This window comes from Phacochoerus africanus, chromosome 4 (genome assembly GCF_016906955.1).
Source record: "Phacochoerus africanus isolate WHEZ1 chromosome 4, ROS_Pafr_v1, whole genome shotgun sequence".
Taxonomy (NCBI): Eukaryota; Metazoa; Chordata; class Mammalia; order Artiodactyla; family Suidae; genus Phacochoerus; species Phacochoerus africanus.
In genome coordinates, this window is record NC_062547.1 from 49,611,282 (window position 1) to 49,632,325 (window position 21,044).

General features: G+C 51.6%; 1 protein-coding gene across 1 annotated transcript in view; it reads left to right on the plus strand.

The window, feature by feature from the left end:
• The window catches only part of GALNT18 (polypeptide N-acetylgalactosaminyltransferase 18), a 370,597-nt gene extending 351,459 nt beyond the window's left edge, over window positions 1-19,138 (plus strand). The window contains exons 10-11 of the mRNA XM_047776277.1: window positions 455-619; window positions 18,715-19,138. Of these exons, the coding sequence (XP_047632233.1) occupies window positions 455-619; window positions 18,715-18,861 (312 nt within the window). The 3' untranslated portion in view covers window positions 18,862-19,138. The remainder of the gene's footprint in view (window positions 1-454; window positions 620-18,714) is intronic.
• The last annotated feature ends 1,906 nt before the right edge of the window (window positions 19,139-21,044 follow it).

Here is a 21,044-nt window from a genome sequence, read left to right on the forward strand (position 1 = left end):
CTTCCCACAAGACTCTGAGCTCCCTAAGGCGCGGCCAATGTCTTCTGCTGTTTAACTCTCAGCCAAGTACTACAGCTTGCACAAAATATGAAGTCAGCAAGCCTGCAAATTATGGATTCAAGCAGTATTCTTCAACTGTTGGTGATGAAATCAATTTAAAAGGTTATGACCAATGTTTTTCAACGAAAGAATAGAATAGAAAATTGAGAGCACCGCCTATAGTAAGGCTAAGTTGGAGTTCTGGAAAATTTTCTTCCCCTTGTACGCGTGGACCAGACACTATACGGAATCGTAATGTAAAGGGGTCTCTTCTTGTCTGTTGCAGCAGGAAATTATTTGAAGGCCACTGGATCGTGGTCTCTTCACGCGCTGCCCCAGGGAGATGCCCCTCTTACCCTCCCCATCTCTCTGGTCATTAGCGTTTGACCTGGTTCTCCCCCCCACCCACCCCCAGAACGTGTACTACACGAGCAGTCAGCAGATCCACGTGGGCATCCTGAGCCCCACCGTCGACGACGATGACAACCGGTGCCTGGTAGACGTCAACAGCCGGCCGAGGCTCATCGAGTGCAGCTACGCCAAAGCCAAGAGGATGAAACTCCACTGGCAGTTCTCTCAGGTACCGGCCCGAGCCCGGAGGAGCAGCAGCCAGGGAACTGGGGAGAGAGGCCAGGGCCGAGGAGGGAGGGGGAGCGGGTCCCTGTGACCCTGGGGAAGCTGCGACTCCAGCCCCTCTATGCACCGGGGGTGTCCTCTGCTTTGGCTCATTGACTCCTGATACTGGTGCCGAGGGAGGTTGTCATTATGGTTGTCATTGTTGTTGTTTGAGGGTCATTTTATTGAATTTTTAGATATAAGGAGGCTGGCCCAGAGGTGGGAGTACCCTTCCCTGGGGACACAGTGAGAGGGGCAGGGCTGGGATTTATATTCAGGACTCTGACCTCAAATCTCACATTTCTTCTGCGCAAGTGCCTTCAAGGAGCAAAGCCCCGTTCCCTCAGGTACACACAGTGCTGAGGGGTCTCTGGTCTGTGATCCCCTCTGCCTTCCTCCTTAGTCTGTAGGGAATGAGCAGTGTCTGGGGCCATTTCATGAAGGGCAGTCTGCACGCTGGTGACCCTTGAACCTTCCTTCATTGTCTCCATCCATTTTGAGGACAATATTTATCTTCCTGCTCTGCACTGGCCCAGTTATAAAATGATGCCCCAGGATCACGCTGCCAGCTGGAGGAGTTCCCATTGTGACTCAGTGGTTAATGAATCCAACAGGGAACCATGAGGTTGTGGGTTCAATCCCTGACCTTGCTCAGTGGGTTAAAGATCCGGTGTTGCCGTGAGCTGTGGTGTAGGTTGCAGACGCGGCTCAGATCCCAGGTTGCTGTGGCTCTGGTGTAGGCCGGTGGCTACAGTTCCGATTTGACTCCTAGCCTAGGAACCTCCATATGCTGCAGGAGCGGCCCCAGAAAGGGCAAAAAGACAAAAAAAAAAAAAAAAGATGCCAGCTGGAGACGGCCCGCAGTGACCCTGCTTTGAAGAGAATCAGTGCCGTGGCCAGAGGCCTCTGGCCCTTAAGGAATCGCTGGGTTAGGAAGAGTTCCCACCCACAGATAGAGATGCCCACCTCCCGGGGAAAGGGCCCGCAACAGGCAGGGAGCGGCCCATAGGGTTTTAGGGCATCAGAGCTGCTGGGGGCTGCACATGGTGGATGCTTCCAGGGCAGTCAGGAACAGAATGTCTATATTCACGGGACAGACAGGCAGAGACCCTGACTCAAGCCTCCTAGCAGGCGGCTTCTGCCCTCGAGGAGGCTGATGGGTACAGAAGGGTGTGCAGTTGGCCCGACCCTGATTCCAATCCTCACGTCCAGTTCCTCACCCTGCAGGTGAGGGGAAGTCCGGCTGCACCTATGGGAGACCCTCAGTCGGCTCCTAGATGGATGTCGAAGATCATCCCTGAGCAGCAAGTTCAACACAAGTCAGAGATTTAGGGGCCACTGGGAGAGCCGGAGTGAGAGCCCAGGCTAGGTCTTTGAGAGCCCAGGAAAGCAGATGTTGGGGGCAGTACAGGGAGCCAGATGGCAGCCCATCGGAGGGTGGGCACAGGATGCTCCAATCTGAGCCCCAAGTCTGGGCTGGGCCTGTAGAAGATGTGGGGTTCATGCAAGGGAATGGTGCCCAGGCACTGGTGACCCCTGCCCTGCCCCTTCCTGCCCCATGACCTTTGACATGTGTCATAAACTGTAAAGGGCTGTTCAGTAAGGAAATAGCTAACATTCATGCACTTCCTAGGCACCTGACATATTCCAGTTTATTTGTCTCGACAACTGGGTGTGATTAGATGGAGACCATCAACCCAAGTTCATAGATGAGGAAGCTGAGGCACAAAGATGATAAATGACATGCCCAAGGGGCTCACTGTTATTATTATTATTCCTGAACTACTTCAAACTCTCTTTTCCTTTTTTTTTTTTTAGGGCCGCACCCACAGCATATGGGGGTTCCCAGGCTCAGGGTCGAATCAGAGCTGTAGCTGCGGGCCTACACTGCAGCCACAACTCAGGATCTGAGCCAAATCTTCAACTAACACCAAAGCTCATGGCAACGCCAGATCCTTAACCTGCTGCGCGAGGCCAGGGATGGAACCTACACCCTCATGGATGCTAGTCAGATTCATTTCCACTGAGCCACAATGGGAACTCCCTCAAACTCTCTTTTTCACCTCTAATCACTTCTAATCTAATGTTGGAAGAGCCCCTAGAAGATCAGAGTCCGGGCTGAGGTTTAGAATATGGGGCACATCTTCCTCCCACCTCCCTCTCTCCTGTTGGGGCCCCAGATGCCCCAGCTGCATCTTGTTCTGACCCCACATTGTGCCTGGCAGAAGCCTTTGTCACTTTCTCCCGCCAAGCTTCTGGCTCAGAGTGACACAGCACAGGGCTGAATTTCCCCTCCCCCTCCTTTAAATTGAAAGGCAGAGAGTTCCCATCATGGCTCAACAGCTTAACCCAACCAGTATCCACGAGGATGTGGGCTTGATCCCTGGCCTCTCTCAGGGGGTTTAGGATCTGGCATTGCCATGAGCTGTGGTGTAGGTCACAGCTTCATCTCGGATCCTGCATTGCTATGGCTGTGGTGTAGGCTGGTAGCTGCAGCTCCAGTTCTCCCCTAGCCTGGGAACTTCCGTATGTTGTGGGTTCAGCCCTAAAAAGACAATCAATCAATCAGTCAATAATTGCAAGGCAGAAGGAGGCCTGGAGGTGTGTGGTCAGGGAGGAAGGCTGGGCATGGGCTTGATGGTGAAGTAGCAGTTGTCTCCCAGCTTGAGTTAAATGCAAACTAGTCTTGTGGGCCGGAGGCAACCGAGAGAAATGGATCATCCATCAGCCTGTGGAGCTGAGTGTGGCTGGCTTGGCCAGGCAAGAGGGGGATCGTACCCTCTGGAGGGTCTGTGCTAGGGCTCATATCAGGCCTCTCTCTACTGCCTTCAGCCAGGCCTGCAATGCCCCTGAGCTCAGCTTCCTCCTAGGAACTAAATGATGCCATTCAGGAAGATGGGGGTAGTGGGTTGGGGCAGGGCTGGTGGCTTTGCAGAAAAAAATAGTACATAACTTGGCCTTTGAAGAAAGCATAGGGGTTTGCTTTATAGAGGAGGAGTGAAGGGCCTTCCAAGGAGGGAAACAGCAAAAGCTCCAGGGCATCAAACCCAGGCTGCATGCGGGGAGCTGCAGATGGTCCAGTGTGGCAGATGCCTGAGCACATGGGCATAGCAGGAGAGAAGCCTGGGGCGCAGCTGGGTCTTATAGGAGGTGAGCTGTGTGATGGCAGGCTAATGTGTTGAGGACTGGGTTTTGGAAAGCCCCTGGTGGCCGGGTTTATAGAGCTGACTGGGGAAGAGAGATTCGAGAAAGGGGAGAGAGGCAGGAAGAAGAGTTACTTAGAGGCTGAGATCCTATTCTCTTCCTTCTTCCTTCTCCCCATGACCCTGGAGTCTTCAGGACCCTGCCTGGCCACTAAGGTCCCGCCCCAACCCCGCTGCTGGAGGGTCTGAGGCTGCCCTGAGGAGCCTAGCCTTTGGTGGGATGAGCCAGGCAGGTGGACAGGTGGACAGGTGCATATGAGGTCTTGGAACGGACGAGCACACTGCTTCAGCTCACTGGGAAAAGGACGGAGAGAGGACCCAGGCTACCCTGCAATAGCGCCCAGAGATCATAGCTCAGCTGACACCTGCCACTCTGGGGACGTTGCGTCACCAGCTATGCGTGTTCTTGAACAGAAGTGAGCTCCCTGGCCCTTTCACAGGCCTTGCTCCTCCCAGGAGCTCCAGAATCACCAGGGGAACAGAGCTCCTTCTGTCATGCGGTCTGAATCCAAACGCAGGCTGCTTTGACATCCCAGCCCTACCTACAAGCCCATCTGACCCTTGTCCAGCCGTTGAAGAGAGAGAGCCTTCCCACACAGGCCTGGGTCCAGATGACACCGTGCCCTGGCTTGTCCTCATCTCATCTGCCCTTTCCTGACTGGGAGAGAAAAAGGGAAGAGTCCTCCAAAATCCAGCTCCTTCCTTCACTCATCTCAGTCTTGAACAGGCAGCCACACATGTTCTTGCTTGAAGGGACACAGGGACCAACAAAGCAGGCCACGTTGGTGTGTGCAGCCCTGAGGACCAGGCAGTTTCCAGCTACTTACACATAAATCTAATTAAAACTCCCAGAGCACTCTGGCAATCACCTCTTTGATCCTTCTACCAAGGGGAACTGTTTGGAAATAATATTTTAAATCTCTAATTGGCAAACCCAGAGCAGCCACTCTCACTTGATATTTTAAAATGAATGTATATGAAATTTTCGTGTCATGCAAAATGATCAATATTTATCAAGCACCCAGGAATCGGTCCCCAAGCCCTCACTGGTTAGGAGCTACTGTTGATGAGGCTAAAGGAACCTGGGAGCCTTCTAAATGACTAAAGTCATTGCTTGTGCTAATTTTCTTGCAATAAATTTTAATCTTTGCAAATTACATGGGGATCCTACGAACTCAAATGTTCTGGTGCAGAAGTTGGGCTGCAAGAAGATTTTACTGGTGCATTTCAAATCTCCTTTTCACTTTCACATTTTGCATTATTTACTCTCCTGAGGGCTGCTTTTAAACTCCACAGACACTTAGACTGAATTAATTTCAAAATAATCTAGTGTCATTCTCCCAGGTTCTCCTACAAAGAAGATAGGCATTTGCATATCTTAGTGTTCCATCTTATAGCCTGATTTTCTCTTTAACAAATAAAATGCCTTTCTTCCAACCCCTGCAAGCTCTTCTGAATTTCCAATGCTTCAGGATGAATCAGGACAGGATCGGATACTGACACTGAGAAACCACATTTGATGAAAACATCTCTCGGCAACGCTGATGTACAAGGCTCTGATGAGCAATTTTCCAATGATGAACATTCTTTCCTTCAGTCATTCATCAAACATTTACTGAGCACGGGGGTTGGGCAAGAGGGATGCAGATATGAATGAGACACGGCCTCTGCCTTGGAGGAGCTCATGGACGTATAAACCCATAACAAAACTGGCTGATGAGAGCAGAAATGAGGGGGCGCAGTGCTCTGGGATCCTGGGGTGATGGGCTCTGTCCACACAATTCAGGAGGATTTCAGATTCAAGGCATGTTTGACCTGGATCTTGAAAGTTGTAGGTCAGTTCCCAGGGGTAGAAAAGGAGAGCCCCCCAGGTAGAGACTCAACATCTGCAAAGGTAAGAAAAAGCAGAACAGGAGTTCCCGTCGTGGCGCAGTGGTTAACGAATCCGACTAGGAACCATGAGGTTGAGGGTTCGGTCCCTGGCCTTGCTCAGTGGGTTAACGATCCGGATCCGGCGTTGCCGTGAGCTGTGGTGTAGGTCGCAGACGCGACTCGGATCCCGCGTTGCTGTGGCTCTGGCGTAGGCCGGTGGCTACAGCTCCGATTGGACCCCTAGCCTGGGAACCTCCATATGCTGCGGGAGCGGCCCAAAGAAATAGCAAAAAGACAAAAAAAAAAAAAAAGCAGAACACACTTGAGGAATAGAAATTCATTGTTGATGTGGGTGGAATTTAGAATTTTCAATGGTGTGTAAGAGAGATCAGACATTAAGAGTCAGTTTGGGGCAGATAATGATCATTGAAAACAATGCTGAGAAGTTTGAACTTCACCTTGAGAGCAAAGGGAGGAACTAGAAGTTCTCTGGCAGCACGGGCAAGGTGGATTGGGAGACAAGGAAGAAAGTCGGGGGATGTTCCATTGTCCCCGGGAGAAAGGGGATGGGCCTGGTTGCCATGGAGTAAGGGCCAGGCAGCTGTTGGGAGGACTCTGAGAGACATTTCTGTAGTCTATCGGAAGCAGTGAAGGCTGAAGTGGAGGTAGTTGTGAGGAGAGATTATGAATCTAGGCTCTGGGTTTGAGGAAGCCAGTGTGCATCCAGCTCTAGACAGCCAACATTTCCCACATCCACATCTGAGGAAACTTCATTAACATTAGAAGAGGTAGCTCTTCCTTCATGGTTTGTTTTTTTTTTTTTCTTTTCTTTTTTGGGGGCCACATTGTGGCATATGGAAGTTCCTAGGCTAGGGGGTCGAATCAGAGCTGCAGCTGCTGGCCTACGCCACAGCCACAGCAACTTGGGATCCCAGCCTCGTCTGTGACCTATACCACAGCTCACGGCAATGCTAGATCCTTAACCCACTGAGCAGGGCCAGGGATTGAACCCATGTCCTCATGGATACTAGTTGGGTTAAGCTGCTGAGCCATGATGGGAACTCTCTCCATGATTTTTCTAAATTCTGACTCCTCCAGGATTAAAGAATTTCCTCAACTGACTACGTACAGGGATCATAAAGTCATATGCATTAAGTATACGACTTTAAATCTTTCCAGCATACCCCGCATACTGAGATTTGGGGGATTCTGGGATTTGATGATGCAGTTTTAGTGAAAGGCATTTAGTCAGGGACCCCTGGACTGATGGAGGAAGAGGGAGGAAGCAGCTACCCGGTCACTACAGAGGAGAACTTTGTGGCAGGACACCTGTCAGGCAAACCCCTCTCAGAGATAACAAGACACCTCCCTCCCCACCAGCCACCCCCCATCACCATTACTTTGAATAGTTAAGCAAATGCCGGAGTCCTCTCTTCAAGATGCTACTGAAAGGATTCATGCCCTAGGAAGGTTGTTATGCTGTGTACCTTTTAACTTCCTTGAAGTCTGTCTCTTTGAGTTCACGGTTGAAGCCAGAAAAACTTCAGATGTGCCTGATTTCAGAGTTCCCGTCGTGGCTCAGCAGAAACGAATCTGACTAGCATCCATCAGGACGGGGGTTCGATCCCTGGCCTTGCGTGGGTTAAGGATCTGGCGTTGCTGTGAGCTGTGGTGTTAAGTTGTATCATCGGCTTGGATCCTGCATTGCTGTGGCTGTGGTGGAGGCCAGTGGCTGCAGCTCTGATTAGACCCCTAGCCTGGGAACTTCTATACGCCTCAGGGGTGGCCCTAAAAAAAGAAGAAAAAAAGTGCTTAATCTCTGCCCTCAAATATCTGAAGGGCTTCTCTAGGCAGAAGAGAGCAGTCTGAGGGAGGACCAGCTGGGGCAAGATTCGAGAACAATTTACAGAGCAGCTTTCTCACAATCAGAGATGTCTGGGCATGAGGGTAGCCATTCAAGGAAGAAGTGGCCTCAAAGAACCATGCAACAGGCTATCAAAAGTGCTATCACTCTAAGTGGAGTCAGACCAGATGGTTTTAAGGGCTCATCTACCCTGAAATTCTACAATTCTAAGCTCCTGAAGTTAGACAGGATACCCTGAGAGCTTTTTCCACCTAGAAGCCCCATTAGGCCTGCCTCACTAGAAAGCACCATGAACTTGAAAATGAGCTGCACTCCTGGTATGAGGATCATCTTTATCCCACTTAATGGAATTGTTCACCTGTTATTTCTCTCCATGCCCCTCTCTCCCATCAACCAATAGACTGGAGGGCAGAGGTGTCTTATACTTTCAGTGTCTCTAGGACCTAATGGAAAGCCTGAAATAGGAGAGGCATCTCGGGTGCTATGGATCAAATGAAGGAGTCCTTTCTAAAAAACTGACAAATATTCACACAAATATCTTGTGTGCCAAGTCTCAAGCTAGGTGTCATGGCTAAGCGCCTCACTGTTCTGAGCTGGGTGAGATTTTAAAATTTATCTGTCAAACTTTTATCCAGGGCTTACTATGCACCAGGTGCTGCTACTGTGGGAAACCCAAAGATGGACAAACTCAGCCCTCAATGATTGTCCTTTTACGTGTGGGCTGAAAAACAATTGCACTAGAGTATTTCAAGGACCTTTGAACGTAACAGTCGATGGGCCCTGCTTAGTTGCAAAATCCCTACAAGAACACTTTTAAGTGGTAATCAGCCCATGTTGCAATACACAGACACACGTGAAACGGGGTACTCCTTCTTATTCTTCCTCTAATTTCAGATTTGGGGGAGGGAGGTGGAGATGATTTTTACTAAAAAGCATGCATACTATATGAAGGGAAGTGGCAATTTGTATGAATATTTGTTAAAACAGGAGGCTTTGCTGAAATTCAGGGTGTTCGTGCTGCCCCAGACTCTGGGCTGCGCCATCACTCCCATTGGCCATTGGGTTCTGTGGTTGGCAAGGCCTGTTTTGGGAGTCCAAGGGCATACAGGGCAGCATCTTGATGGGGGGGGGGGTCGTCATCCTCCTGCCCCATGCTTGCCTCTTTATTTATTTATTTATTTTTGCTTTTTAGGGCTGCCCTTGTTGCATATGGAGGTTCCCAGGCTAGGGTTCCAATTGGAGCTGCAGCTGCCGGCCAAAGCCACAACCACAGCAATGCCAGACCCGAGCTGCATCTGCAACCTACACCCCAGCTCATGGCAACCCCAGATCCTTAACCCACTGAGCAAGGCAAGGGATCGAACCTGCAACCTCATGGTTCCTAGTCGGATTCATTTCCGCTGTGCCGCGACGGGAACTCTGCTTGCCTCATTCTTAGCACAGCGTTTATGCCTTTTCCAAACGGGGAACATGGAGCATAACAGCAGAGATGACCATTAAGGCCAGGAGAGAGGAAGAGATTTTCCAAAGCATGAGGAGACTGCCAGGAAGAGAGCTGAGCACAGAGCCGAGCCCCCCTGGCCAGGGACCACTGGCTCTGATTTGTGAGGTCTAATTTGATAATTTGATGCAAGATGAGTAACCCATTCGAAAAAGAACTTATTTACAGAGCTCATTTCCCAGGGAGCACCACTGATTCTGCCAAAGAATTTCCCAGCACGCAAAGAGGAGGAGTCCTTGACTTTCTCCTGCTCCAATCCCCAGGCACTGTCAGGAAGTCCTGCTTCGACAACCTTTTGTACTGAAAAGAAAAGACTATAATCGGGTGTTTCATTATGGGTCTGGAATAAAGCAGCTTTTCATTTCCATGTCACATGAAGGGGCAAGTGTGGAACTGTCCAGTTTGAGGGACTGACAAAGCTTTGTTTAGGCTCTGAATATTTTCTTAGTTATTTTTAGTTTATGGCAGTCAGCGCTTTCTTCTTTCCCCCGTTCATCCCGCAGAGATCAGGAACAGGGGCTAGGTGTCACGGCTAAGCACCTCACTGTTCCGAGCAGGGTGAGATTTTAAAATGTTTCTGTCAAACGTTTATCCGGGGCTTACTATGCCCCAGGTACTACTGCACCTGCTTGTAAATATCACTTAATCCTGGAGTTCCCGTCGTGGCGCAGTGGTTAACGAATCCGACTAGGAACCATGAGGTTGCGGGTTCGGTCCCTGCCCTTGCTCAGTGGGTTAACGATCCGGCGTTGCCGTGAGCTGTGGTGTAGGTTGCAGACGCGACTCGGATCCCGCGTTGCTGTGGCTCTGGTGTAGGCCGGTGGCTGCAGCTCCGATTAGACCCCTAGCCTGGGAACCTCCATATGCCGCGGGAGCGGCCCAAGAAATAGCAACAACAACAACAACAACAAAAAAGACAAAAAAAAATATATCACTTAATCCTCATGATTTTGCCGGCAGATAGTTTAGCATCCCTGTTCTGCAGAGGAGGAAACTGAGGTACGGAGAGATTACATAACTTGTCCAAGTCAAATCTGGGGATTCTGCCGCTAGGGCCCCTGCTTCAAACCACCACGCCATGGAGCCTTTGCCTCGCTTCTAGAAAACCCACGGATCGCTGCACTGGGAGTCTGAGGCTGGGGTCTCCCTGCCAAGCCAACTGTGGGTATGTGTGAACTGACTGGATTCTTGCTTCCTCAGCAAACTCCCTCCTGCCAAACTGCTATCTCCATACCCACCTTCACCTTTCTGTTTGCACTTGACATTGCCATTACCCCATTTTCAGTCCAACAGACCTCATAGCAAATCCCAGACAGAATCTCACTCAGGCACAGGTGCATCTTCTTTGCAAAAGACACGCACCAAAGCTCTTTTGGAATAAACCGCACATTGAATATGCATAATACAGAAAGACCACTTTCCTTTACAAAAAGACATAATCCCAAGCTTTCTTTAACTAGCGCTAACATCCCACCCATGCTTTGAAGTATTTGATTACTAATCATTAAGTACTTAACCTGGAAACTCCTGAGCCCACTGTGCTTAAAGCCAAAGACCCACCGGGCCACTTGCCTGTGGAAAATTAATTAGAATGGAAAGTGGAACGGGAGCTCCAATAAGCAGAGTCTTTGGAATACAGGATTCAGACTGCATATAACCTTCTGGTAAACACCTTGATTGCAAACCTGAGGCCAGCCCGAGCTCAGCCCAGCTGCTCCAGACGGGCTGCCTCTGGGTGGTAAGTGCAAGTGACAAGCCAGGCCCCATCCTTTCCTGAGAGAGGGTGATGGTCTGCTTTTGGTCCCCAAAGGGTGGTCCCTGAACCAGCTCCACTAGCAGCTGCAATACTGGAGAGCTTAAAAAGGTACATTTGAGGAGTTCCCTTCCTGGTGCAGCAGAAACGAATCAGACTAGGAACCATGAGGTTGCATGTTCGATCCCTGCCCTCGCTCAGTGGGTTAAGGATCCAGCATTGTCTTGAGCCATGGTGGAAGTTGCAGATATGGCTCGATCCCGCATTGCTGTGGCTCCAGCATAGGCTGGTGGACACCAAGCTCCAATTGGACACCAAGCCTGGGAACCTCCATGTGTTGCGGGTACAGCGCTAAAAAGACAAAAGCCACATTTGGGGTCCCATCTCAGACCCATTGGCTCAGAAGTTAGGTCCCAGTAATCTATGGTATCACATGCGCCCCAGGGACTGTGTAAGCCATTTACCCAGCCTGCCCCCCCCCAGGAAGAACTGCACAGGTTAGCCTGGTCCCACCTTTGGCTGCGTAGACACGCACTTGAGGAAACAGATGAGGTGCGTGGCTGGGTGATCTGTGGTCAGTTCCTCAGTGCCCCTCAGCCCCAGGGACCACAGCTCCACGTGCCCCACCAGACATATGGTCATCACTCCATGGTCCTTTTGTTTGTTTGTTTGTTTTTAGGGCTGCACTCAAGGCATATGGAGGTTCCCAGGCTAGGGATCCAATCAGAGCTGTAGTTGCCGGCCTACACCACAGCCACCACCACAGCCACACTGGATCTGAGCTGCGTCTGTCACCTAGACCATAGCTCATGGCAGCACTGGATCCTTAACCCACTGAGCAAGGCCAGGGATTGAACCCACAACCTCATGGTTCCTAGTCGGATTCGTTTCCGCCATGCCACAACGGGAACTGCCCCCCCCCCACACACACACACAGAGCTTTTACAAGAGAAACTTGCTTTCACTCATCCTGCCTCTCACACCCTTCCTAGTCTCTACTCCAGAGAGGCTCGGAAGGAGAAGGAGTTAGGCTGGGGGCTGGGAAGCCAGCTCTAGGAATTATTATTAGCCCTCTTAATCTATACATTCAGCTTGCCCTTTTTTAAAAAAAAATGCCGTTTCCATACTTAACTTGGTTTCCATTCCAATAAGCTCTCTGTGTGCCGTGGCATCTCTCCTGCCAGGTTTAATTGCCCTTATTTAAATTCTTTAATTAAAAGTATTGTATGATTCCAGATCCTGTCATTGTAAGTATTACACAAATAATTTAGATGAATGGACTGGTAAACCATGTGACTGTGCCCTCCACCGAGGGTGGGGCCGGCCGGGGACTCTGCATCCAGCCCCAGCCCTCTTGTGTGAGGACCAGAGCCTGCTAACAGGTGGCCCTACTTCCTTCCTTCTTCCCATGCCCTAATGCCACCCAGCATTCAGAGTGACCCTGTGAGAAGGTCAGTCGACCCTGCCGTGGCTGGCTTTGTCACCAGATGAACAGCCATGGTCGGTTCACACAACTCACCTCTCCCTCCTCCCTTGGGACTCATCTCCTGCTCTTCCTCCACACCTACCATGCTGTTCCCTGCACACATCAGGCTTCTGTCTGTGTGGGAGCTTCACTCTAGGGCACAAGACTCCTCCAGATACATCCTGGGCTGCTCCTCTCCTCCCTCACATCTTCGCCCAGCTCTTACCTTCTCAGTGAGGATCACCCCAACCACCCCCAGCTATTGCAGCCTGCCTCCTGCTCACACTACTCTCAACCCTCCTCCCCAGCTGGTCTTAGTCCATCCCAGATGCTGTAACAAGAAGCCCAGAGACTGAGCAGCTTGAACAACAAATATTTATTTCTCAGTCCTAGAGACTGGGAAGTCCAGTAGAGGTGCCAGCAGATCTGGCATGAGCCCTCTTTATGGTTTTCATATGGCCACCTTCTCACATATCCCCATGTGGCAGTGAGAATGAGGTCATCTCTCCTGTGTGTCTTCTTATAAGGGCACTAATCCCATGATGAGGGCCCCACCCCCGTGACCTGATTACCTCCCAGAAATCCCACCTCCCATCACACTGGGGATCAGGGCTTTGACATAGGAAATTTAGGGGGATACATTCAGCCCACAGCACTGCTGTACCCTGTTGTGCACAGTCTTAGCACCTTCTAACATGCTGTAGAATTTACTGTTTGCTCCTCCTCCTAGAATATAGTCTCCACAAAGACAAAGATTGTCTTTTTAGTCGGTGATGTATCTCAATGGCCGGGAACTGATCTCAGCATGTGGGAGGCACTCATTAAATACTGGATGGGTGGATAGATGGGTGCACTCCTCTCTGCAGAGAACTCTCAAAAGAACTAGACCAAACTGGCTCCCCAGAGCCCCTAAAGCTCATCAGATGAGCTTCCTCCACCCCAGGCAGTGGGACACCAGCAGTTCTATGTCTAATTCACTACCTTGAGACAGGCATGGGGTGGGCCTGGCCCCTCATCCTAGTGAGGAACAGTGAAGGGGGCAGACTCCCGGGCTCCCAGCCTGGCTTTACCACCCACTGACCAAGTGACGCGACCTCTCTGAGCCTGTCTCCAGTTCTATAAGGTGGGGGTAATTATCGCCACCTCTCAGGGTTTAGGTGAGGAACACGTGGATTTAGTGTGCGAAGACACTTGGATTTAGTGTGTAAAGCATCTGACTCAGTGCTAGGCACGTGGTGAATAAGCCTTAACTGTTACTATTTTACCTCAAGGGCACAGCCTGTGGGTAGAGACATAGATCGGACCACCACCAGACTCCTCCCCAAGGTGCTGAGCCAGCGGGAAAGGACCAAATGGGGAAAAGGAAGACTTCTTTGCAAGTTTGGTGAATGAAATTTGCCCAGAGAGACAGTAAGAGCCCAGAATTTGCTCGGTGTCTCTCACCGAGGTCCAAAAAGATGGGCTCCAGCACCAAAGGGTGGCCTGGCTCCTTTCTCCTTACCCTAGACACCTGCCAAGACTCATACCAGGCCTCCAAGGTGGTCCCTACTCTGTTCTAGAAGATTCTCCTCTCATATCTTCCAGGGAGGGCGCGCTCCTTGGCCTTAGATGCCGACATCCCCAGAGGCCCTCGCTGAGATGGTGTCTCCTCCACAGCCCTGCTCGTGGCCTCAGCCCATGTCTTCCACAGCCTCCTCAGAGGCCACACAGGCTGTTTCTGCCTCGGGGTCACCACACTTCCTGTCTCCAGGGGGCTGAGGGCACAATTGGGCCAGGGTAGGGCCTGGGAAAGGTCCTATTTGGGTCTCTGAAGGAAGACTTTACTTCTCAGAGACCTCTGCCCCCGCCTCCCTCTCTCGGCCTTGGCACAGCGCCCTGGCAGAAGCTTAGAATGTGCCAGAGAGGCTGGTGGGAGAGGAGGGGCTGTGGCCTCCTTTGTTTTGGCCATGTTTCTCCACGCTTCCATGGCCCGGGGTCCACAAAGTGACCTCACTGTGGGCACAGCCTGGCCTGGCCTTGAGGATGCGCTGCGCCGTCAGAATCCAGGTCTGGCCCTGCCTCCTGCCTGTTGTGCACTTTTGCGGGAGCCCCAATCCTGACCCTGTGACTAGCCTCACATCTATTGGTTGTTTTATAGCTGATAAAGCCCATCAGTCCTTCTGCTCTTCCGCCAGTATGCAGGACAGAAATGATCCTCTGACCCTAGAGACAATGGAAGCAGACAGGCAGAGCAGCTTGCCCCAGGCACACAGCCGACAACCAGAAAAGCATCCTGGTCCAGCCCTCTCCTCTTTCTGTCTCACCACCTGAATCACCAACAGACCTTGGCTGGTTTCATTCCCCCTGTCCGAGCTCTACTCCAGCAACAGGGTGGCACATACCCCCAGAGCTGCCAGGGACACTGGAGAGTCGGAGGAGGCTGGCCCTGGGCCCATGAAGGAAGCACCAGGGACACGGCCCAGGCTGGGTGTGGGCAGCAGAGTACTCAGGCCATAGAAACCAGGGCTCTTCTTGCTTAGAGCAAGGATCACAAAGAAGGCCTCTGGGTTCAGACATCCAGGCTTATGAGGGACAGCATGGGGACCCAGGCTGACCCATGGCCTCTGAGAGGACAGCTTGAGGCTGGCCTCCGCTGTCATCACATCAGGCAGATGTGGTCAGTTCTGAGTAACACAAAACACCCCGGGTTTCTTCAGAGGAGGGCGACCAGGATGGAAAAATGAAACCAGATTGTCCCGCAAGGAACTAGGAAGTTTCCAGCTGAAAAAGCAAGGAACCCGGGAGCCAGGAGCCTGATCTTTCCCTAGAGGAAGGGGAGAGGTGGACATGCGGGAGCCGATTCACACGTGGAAGCAAAGCCAGAGCACTCTGTCCAGGACCCCTTGGGAGACAAGGATTTTAGTTCAGTGGAGAAGAATGTGCCAGAGATGGAGCAGCCCAGGAAAGAGCGTGCAACTAGGGAGGGGGCTTCAAGCCTGGTCCTGGAGGGGTCACACAGAGCTGAATCACAGAGCCGGTCAGCTTGTAGCAAGAACCAGAGGCTCTGCCTTCCAAGTCTCTTCCCACGTGGAGACTCCAGGGTCTTTTCTGAGCCCCTGCCCAGCAATCAGTCATTCCTCTGCCCCCTCAGGGGCTGAGCCTGTGGGCTTCTCTCTGGCTGCACCTCTGGGCTGCAGATGAGCTGCCAATTCGGTTTTCTCTTTGTCCTGCTGTCCTCTGCTTTGGGGAGCAGCGGTGGGTCCTTGCTCTCCTTGGGAGCTGCTGGGATGGGGGCACAGGGATAGGCACTGTTTTCTCCTTCAGATGCTTCTGAGGAGGTCTATGGTTCAGCAGCCCTCTCCCACACACGGGAAATTGGGAATCTCACACCCCTCCCCAACACACTACTAAATATACTCCTAACCCAGGCTGCCACCCTGCCTCCTTCACCCAAAGGCCCTTCAGAGGGAGCTGGATTTTGTTCTACATTTTGTTGTTGTTGTTTGTTTGGTCTTTTTGTCTTTTCTAAGACCACACCCGCCTGCAAATGGAGGTTCCCAGGTTAGGGGTCTAATTGGACCTGTAGCTGCTGGCCTATACCACAACCACAGCAACGCCAGATCCGAGCCACATCTGTGACCTACACCACAGCTCACAGCAACACCAGATCCTTAACCCACTGAGAGAGGCCAGGGATCAAACCCGCAACCTTGTGGTTCCTAGTCGGATTCGTTAACCACTGTGCCATGACGGGAACTCCCTGTTCTACACTTTTTAAAATTACCCAATGAATTTTATTACATTTACAGTTGTACAACGATCATCACAACCTAATTTTATAGCATTTCCATCCCAAACCCCCAGACCATCCACCCACCCCCCTACCTGTCTCCTTTGGAAACCATAATGTTTTCAAAGTCTGTGAGTCAGTATCTGTTCTGCAAAGAAGTTCATTGTGTCCCTTTTTAAGATTCCACATGTAAGCGGTAGCATTTGATGTTGGTGTCTCATTGTCTGACTTCACTTAGCGTGATAATTTCTAGGTCCATCCATGTTGCTGCAAATGCCATTATTTCATTCTTTTTAATGGCTGAGTAATATTCCATTGTGTATATGTACCACATCTTCTGGATCCACTCCTCTGTCGATGGACATTTAGGTTGTTTCCATGTCTTGGCTGTTGTAAATAGTGCTGCAATGAACACTGGAGTACTTGTGTCTTTTCGAGTCATGGTTTTCTCTGGATAGATGCCCAGGAGTGGGATTGCTGGATCAAACGGTGATTCTGCTTTTAGTTTTCCAAGTTGTTCTACATTTATGAAGTTAAAGAATAACACATATACAGATTTTTAAAAACACATACATACAAAAATAAATGTTCAACTCAATAATTTAAAACAAAGCCAACACCTATGTAACCACCACCCAGATCAGCAAGTAGCACCCTCCCTAACCCCCAAAAGCCCCTCGCTTGCCTCCAGTCAATCATTTTCCCCCACTCTCCACCCCAAGGTAACCCCTCTATGGACTCTAAGACGGTGATCTTTTTTTTTTTTTGCCTGTTTGGAAAGTGTATATAAGTGGAACTGTGAGTGTGTTTTCTGTCTGGCTTGTCTTGCTAACATTATATTTGTGAGATTTATCCTTATTGAGTGGAGCTCTGGTTTGCTCTTTTTTTTTTTTTTTTCTTTTTTGGGGCCACACCCGCAGCATATGGAGGTTCTCAGGCTAGGGGTCAAATCGGAGCTGCAGCCGCCGGCCTATACCATAGCCACAGCAACTTGGGATCCGAGCCTGTCCGTGACCTAGGCCACAGCTCATAGCAAGGCCGGATCCCTAACCTACTGAGCGAGGCCAGGGATCAAACCTGCATCTTCATGGGTACTAGTCAGATTCTTTTCTGCTTCACCACAACGGGAACTCCTTGGTCTGCTCATTTTTAATGCTGAGCAGTATCCCGTTGTGTGAATAACCACAAGTTATTTAGCCACTCTACGACCGATGGATGTTTGGGGTGTTTCCAGGTTGGAGCTATTACAAATTGTGTTTCAGAACTGGCACACACAATTCTGTCACATATCCGCATGCATAGTGATAGAACATTCTGGGTCATGGGGGCTGTGGGTCGCAGGGCTGTGTGTGTTGCGGGAGATATGGCCAGCTTCCTAGGCGGTTGTGAGAACTGAGTCTCAATGTTCTCTTGAGGTGTCAGTGGTCACCGCGGGGATGGCGTTGGCGGACTGGGGATGGCTTCCTTGCAGATGAGGTGCACGCCGCCCTCTCACTGGGCACTGTTCACTGGGATGGGCACTGGGGAGGAAGCTGGGGGCGGGCTGCAGAATCCTGCTTCCAGAGGTGGGAAGGGGGTCAGTTAGGAGGTGGAGGCTGTGGTCCAGGTGGCAGAAGACAGTGGCCTGAAGCAGGGCAAGTATGATGGAATGCAGATAAGGGGAGAGTCACAAGTCATGAGGAAGGAGGAACTGGCAGGCCTCAGTGCCTAATCAGATGCTGGGGAGAAGGCAGGAGTGTTGGTGGAAATTCCTGGTTGTTGTTGAGATGGGAAACACAGGAGGAGTCATTTCTGGTGGGAAGGCAAGTCTGACATATACTCAAGTATCATGAAGCTACGGGGCCCACTCATAAGGACCTGCCTGCTTAGGAGGCCAAAGCCCAGTTGAGCATATCTTTGGTATAACTTGGAGACATTCACACAGTCCAGGCTGATGCCCAGGTGCCAACCAGCAGCCCCAGAGTGTCTAGGGCCTGTAAGAATCTCACTAAAAGCACAAATTGGGGGATTCATTGCTACTCTGGGGCTGCTGTGGGAAACAGAATATCCCTTCTTTCAAGGGGCTTTGGTATAAACTGAGCATGCATAGTGATAGAACATTCTGGGTCATCAGTAGCATGGAGCGAAGCTATGTATATCCAGGGCTGAGGCAGCCCGGGGCCCAGAGCCTTGGAGTGGTTGGAGCACTGACGACACCAGAGGTGTCGATCCTAAAAGAAAATGGCACCAGGCCTCTGGTGATGCTCAAATTCAGCCAATCATGGGGTGAAGGACTAGGATTTTCACAACAGGGCCCAGCCCATGGTAATGGGGAGCAGGACTCAGCTCCCAGAGTAGGAGATGCAGGAACCAGCCAGCATGCCACACCCCAGCCAGGGAGAAGGGACCTGGGTGGGGTGTCTCCGTCCTCTATCCAGCAAGGAAGAGAAGAAAACAGAGGCACAAGCTTAGTCTTAGGGCGAAGACTAGCACCTCGAGATGCTGGTGGCTTCAGGCTTCGTGGGAACGCTGACCCCAGACCTCCCACTGCCTCGAAGCCTCCCAGGCACCTGCACACACCAATCCGCCCCACCAGCCACTAAGCCTGAGGCTCCCCCAGGCCCTCTGACCCCACTCTTCCTCCTGGCTCCTAGGGAGGCCCCATCCAGAACCGCAAGTCTAAGCGCTGTCTGGAGCTGCAGGAGAACAGCGATGCAGAGTTTGGCTTCCAGCTGGTGCTGCAGAGATGCTCAGGCCAACACTGGAGCATCACCAACGTCCTGAGGAGCCTGGCGTCCTGACCCCACCAGGAGCCACCCACCCGCCCCCTTTGCTACTGTGTAGCACCTGCTGCAATGCTGTCTGCTGTCCGTGGGGAGGGGGGGTTGTTTGGAGTCTGGGGAACCAGGTCAGTAGACCCCCCAAAGAGCTTTTTATTTCCTATTCAATTTTCATGGAGTTTATAGAAAGATGCTGAACGGTGGGTGAGGGGATACGATCATAAACTATTTTGCAATTGTAAATAGGGGACATGTGGAAAATATTTATAACTGACAATAAATACTATTGATTAAGAAAGGGTTTTGGCAGTCCTTCGGAGCTCGGTGGAGGCTCAGGCCTGGCTTCCCTGAACTTGGAATTCTTGTAGCCCAAGATGTGTCCCTGTTTGCCCTCACTGCTCCATATCCCTGAGAAAGGAGGCTCTAAGCCCAGGCGGACAGAGAGAGCCTGTTGTGCAAGCTGCCCGCTTTCCCTGTGAGGCTCCAGGGCAGCAGGAAGGGCACCCCGGGCTCAGAGCCACCCCCAGAGAGGAGGTTCCCTCTGCCTTTCCTGCCGCAGGTGGCTTCCCCAGGGAACAGCCTTTGTCCTTCATCCCAAGAAGTCAGGATTGCTCATCGGTCACTGGGGTGTCACCTGCTGGGTTTCAGACCACATTGCCCCGGCAAAGCCACCACCTTCACCTCCCAAAGCTGCCCACGGCTCAGGCTACGAGCCTACAGCAAGTATCCATACAGTTGCTAAGACGTCGCTCCTTCCAGGCATCACTATACATTCATTTCTTGGGATAACAAAGCGCTGCGAGCTGGGGGCTCTAGACGACATCGGCTCACAGTTCTGGAGGCTGGGAGTCCAAAATCAGGGTGTCAGCTGGGTTGGTCCCTTCCAAGAGCTGGGGAGGAGAATCGGATCGGGTCCCTTCCTGAGCTGCAGCTGGGTTCCTTTCCTTGGCTCGTGGATGGCCATCTTCTCCCATGTCCTTCCTCCCTCCCTGTGAGCTGGTCCCCATCCCTGCCCCCGCCCCTTCCCCCCGCCCTCCGAACCCAAGTCTCAGCTCTGCTCCTGAGATAAGTAGCTCACACCCTCTCCTCCTGCACAATGCTCCCCGCCATGGACCCCTGGACACAGTGACACCAGAGCCACATGGACGCCCGGACCTCTCCTCTGTACCGCAGGCCCAGTGGCTCGCTGCTGATGGGCCCTGGGCAGCAGGGTGACTGTCCCTTGGACAACGCTGATCTGATGTACAGAAAAGAGACCAATCGCTCCTCCTCCCAGGCTCCCCCTGGTGACCAGCACCACCCTCCTCGGGTGGGCCAGCCAGAGCCGTCCTCACCTCTAACACCCCTGCGTCTTGGACCCCCACCCCGTCTTGTCAGTACATCAGGGGCTGTGATGCCCCCTTAACAGCTCTGGAACCCCCTCCCTCAGCCTCTTCATTGCTGCAGATGACCTGCCTCCCCCTCACCCCTTCCCCATTCCACGCGGCAGTTCTCAAGGGGTCTTTCTCAAATGCAAATATGATCAGATTTTTTTCCTGGCCTAAAGCCTCCAGCGGGTCTCCCCAAAGATGGTAAATGCCTTGCTCAGGCATCAGCCTCAGGCATGCTTCCTCCTGCAGTGAGTCTGAGGCTGAGTGTCCAAAGCACCCAGGTCAGGGGCCTTTGATACGGGGCTGAGTCAGGGTGTGAGGAGGCCTGGCTTCCTGGCTGGACCGCTATAGCCCCAGTCCTCTCTCTCTCTCCGGATGTCATAGAGGTGAGATATATTAGTTTGGTGTCCTACAGGCAGGTATATTCTTTGTTGGAACGTCTATAACAGCGTTATAAAACGTTATAAGATGTGGCTTAGACCAGAGAAGTGTGTTGTCACACAGTCCTGGAGCCCAGAAGTCCCAGATCAAGGCATTGTCAGGGTTGGTCCCCTGAAAGCTGTGTGAGGGAAAGACAAGCACTGGCCCCTCTTCTTGGCTGGTAAATACCATCCTCTCTGTCTCTTGACAATGTCTTCCAACAACGTGTGTGTCTCGTTTCCAAATTTCTTTTCTTTTTTTTTTTTTGCCTTTTTAGGGCCACACCCACAGCATATGGAAGTTCCTAGGCTAGGGATCGAATCGAAGCTGTAGCCACTGGCTTACACCACAGCAACAGCAACGTCAGATCCGAGCCTCATCTGCAACCTATACTGCAGCTCACGGCAATGCCGG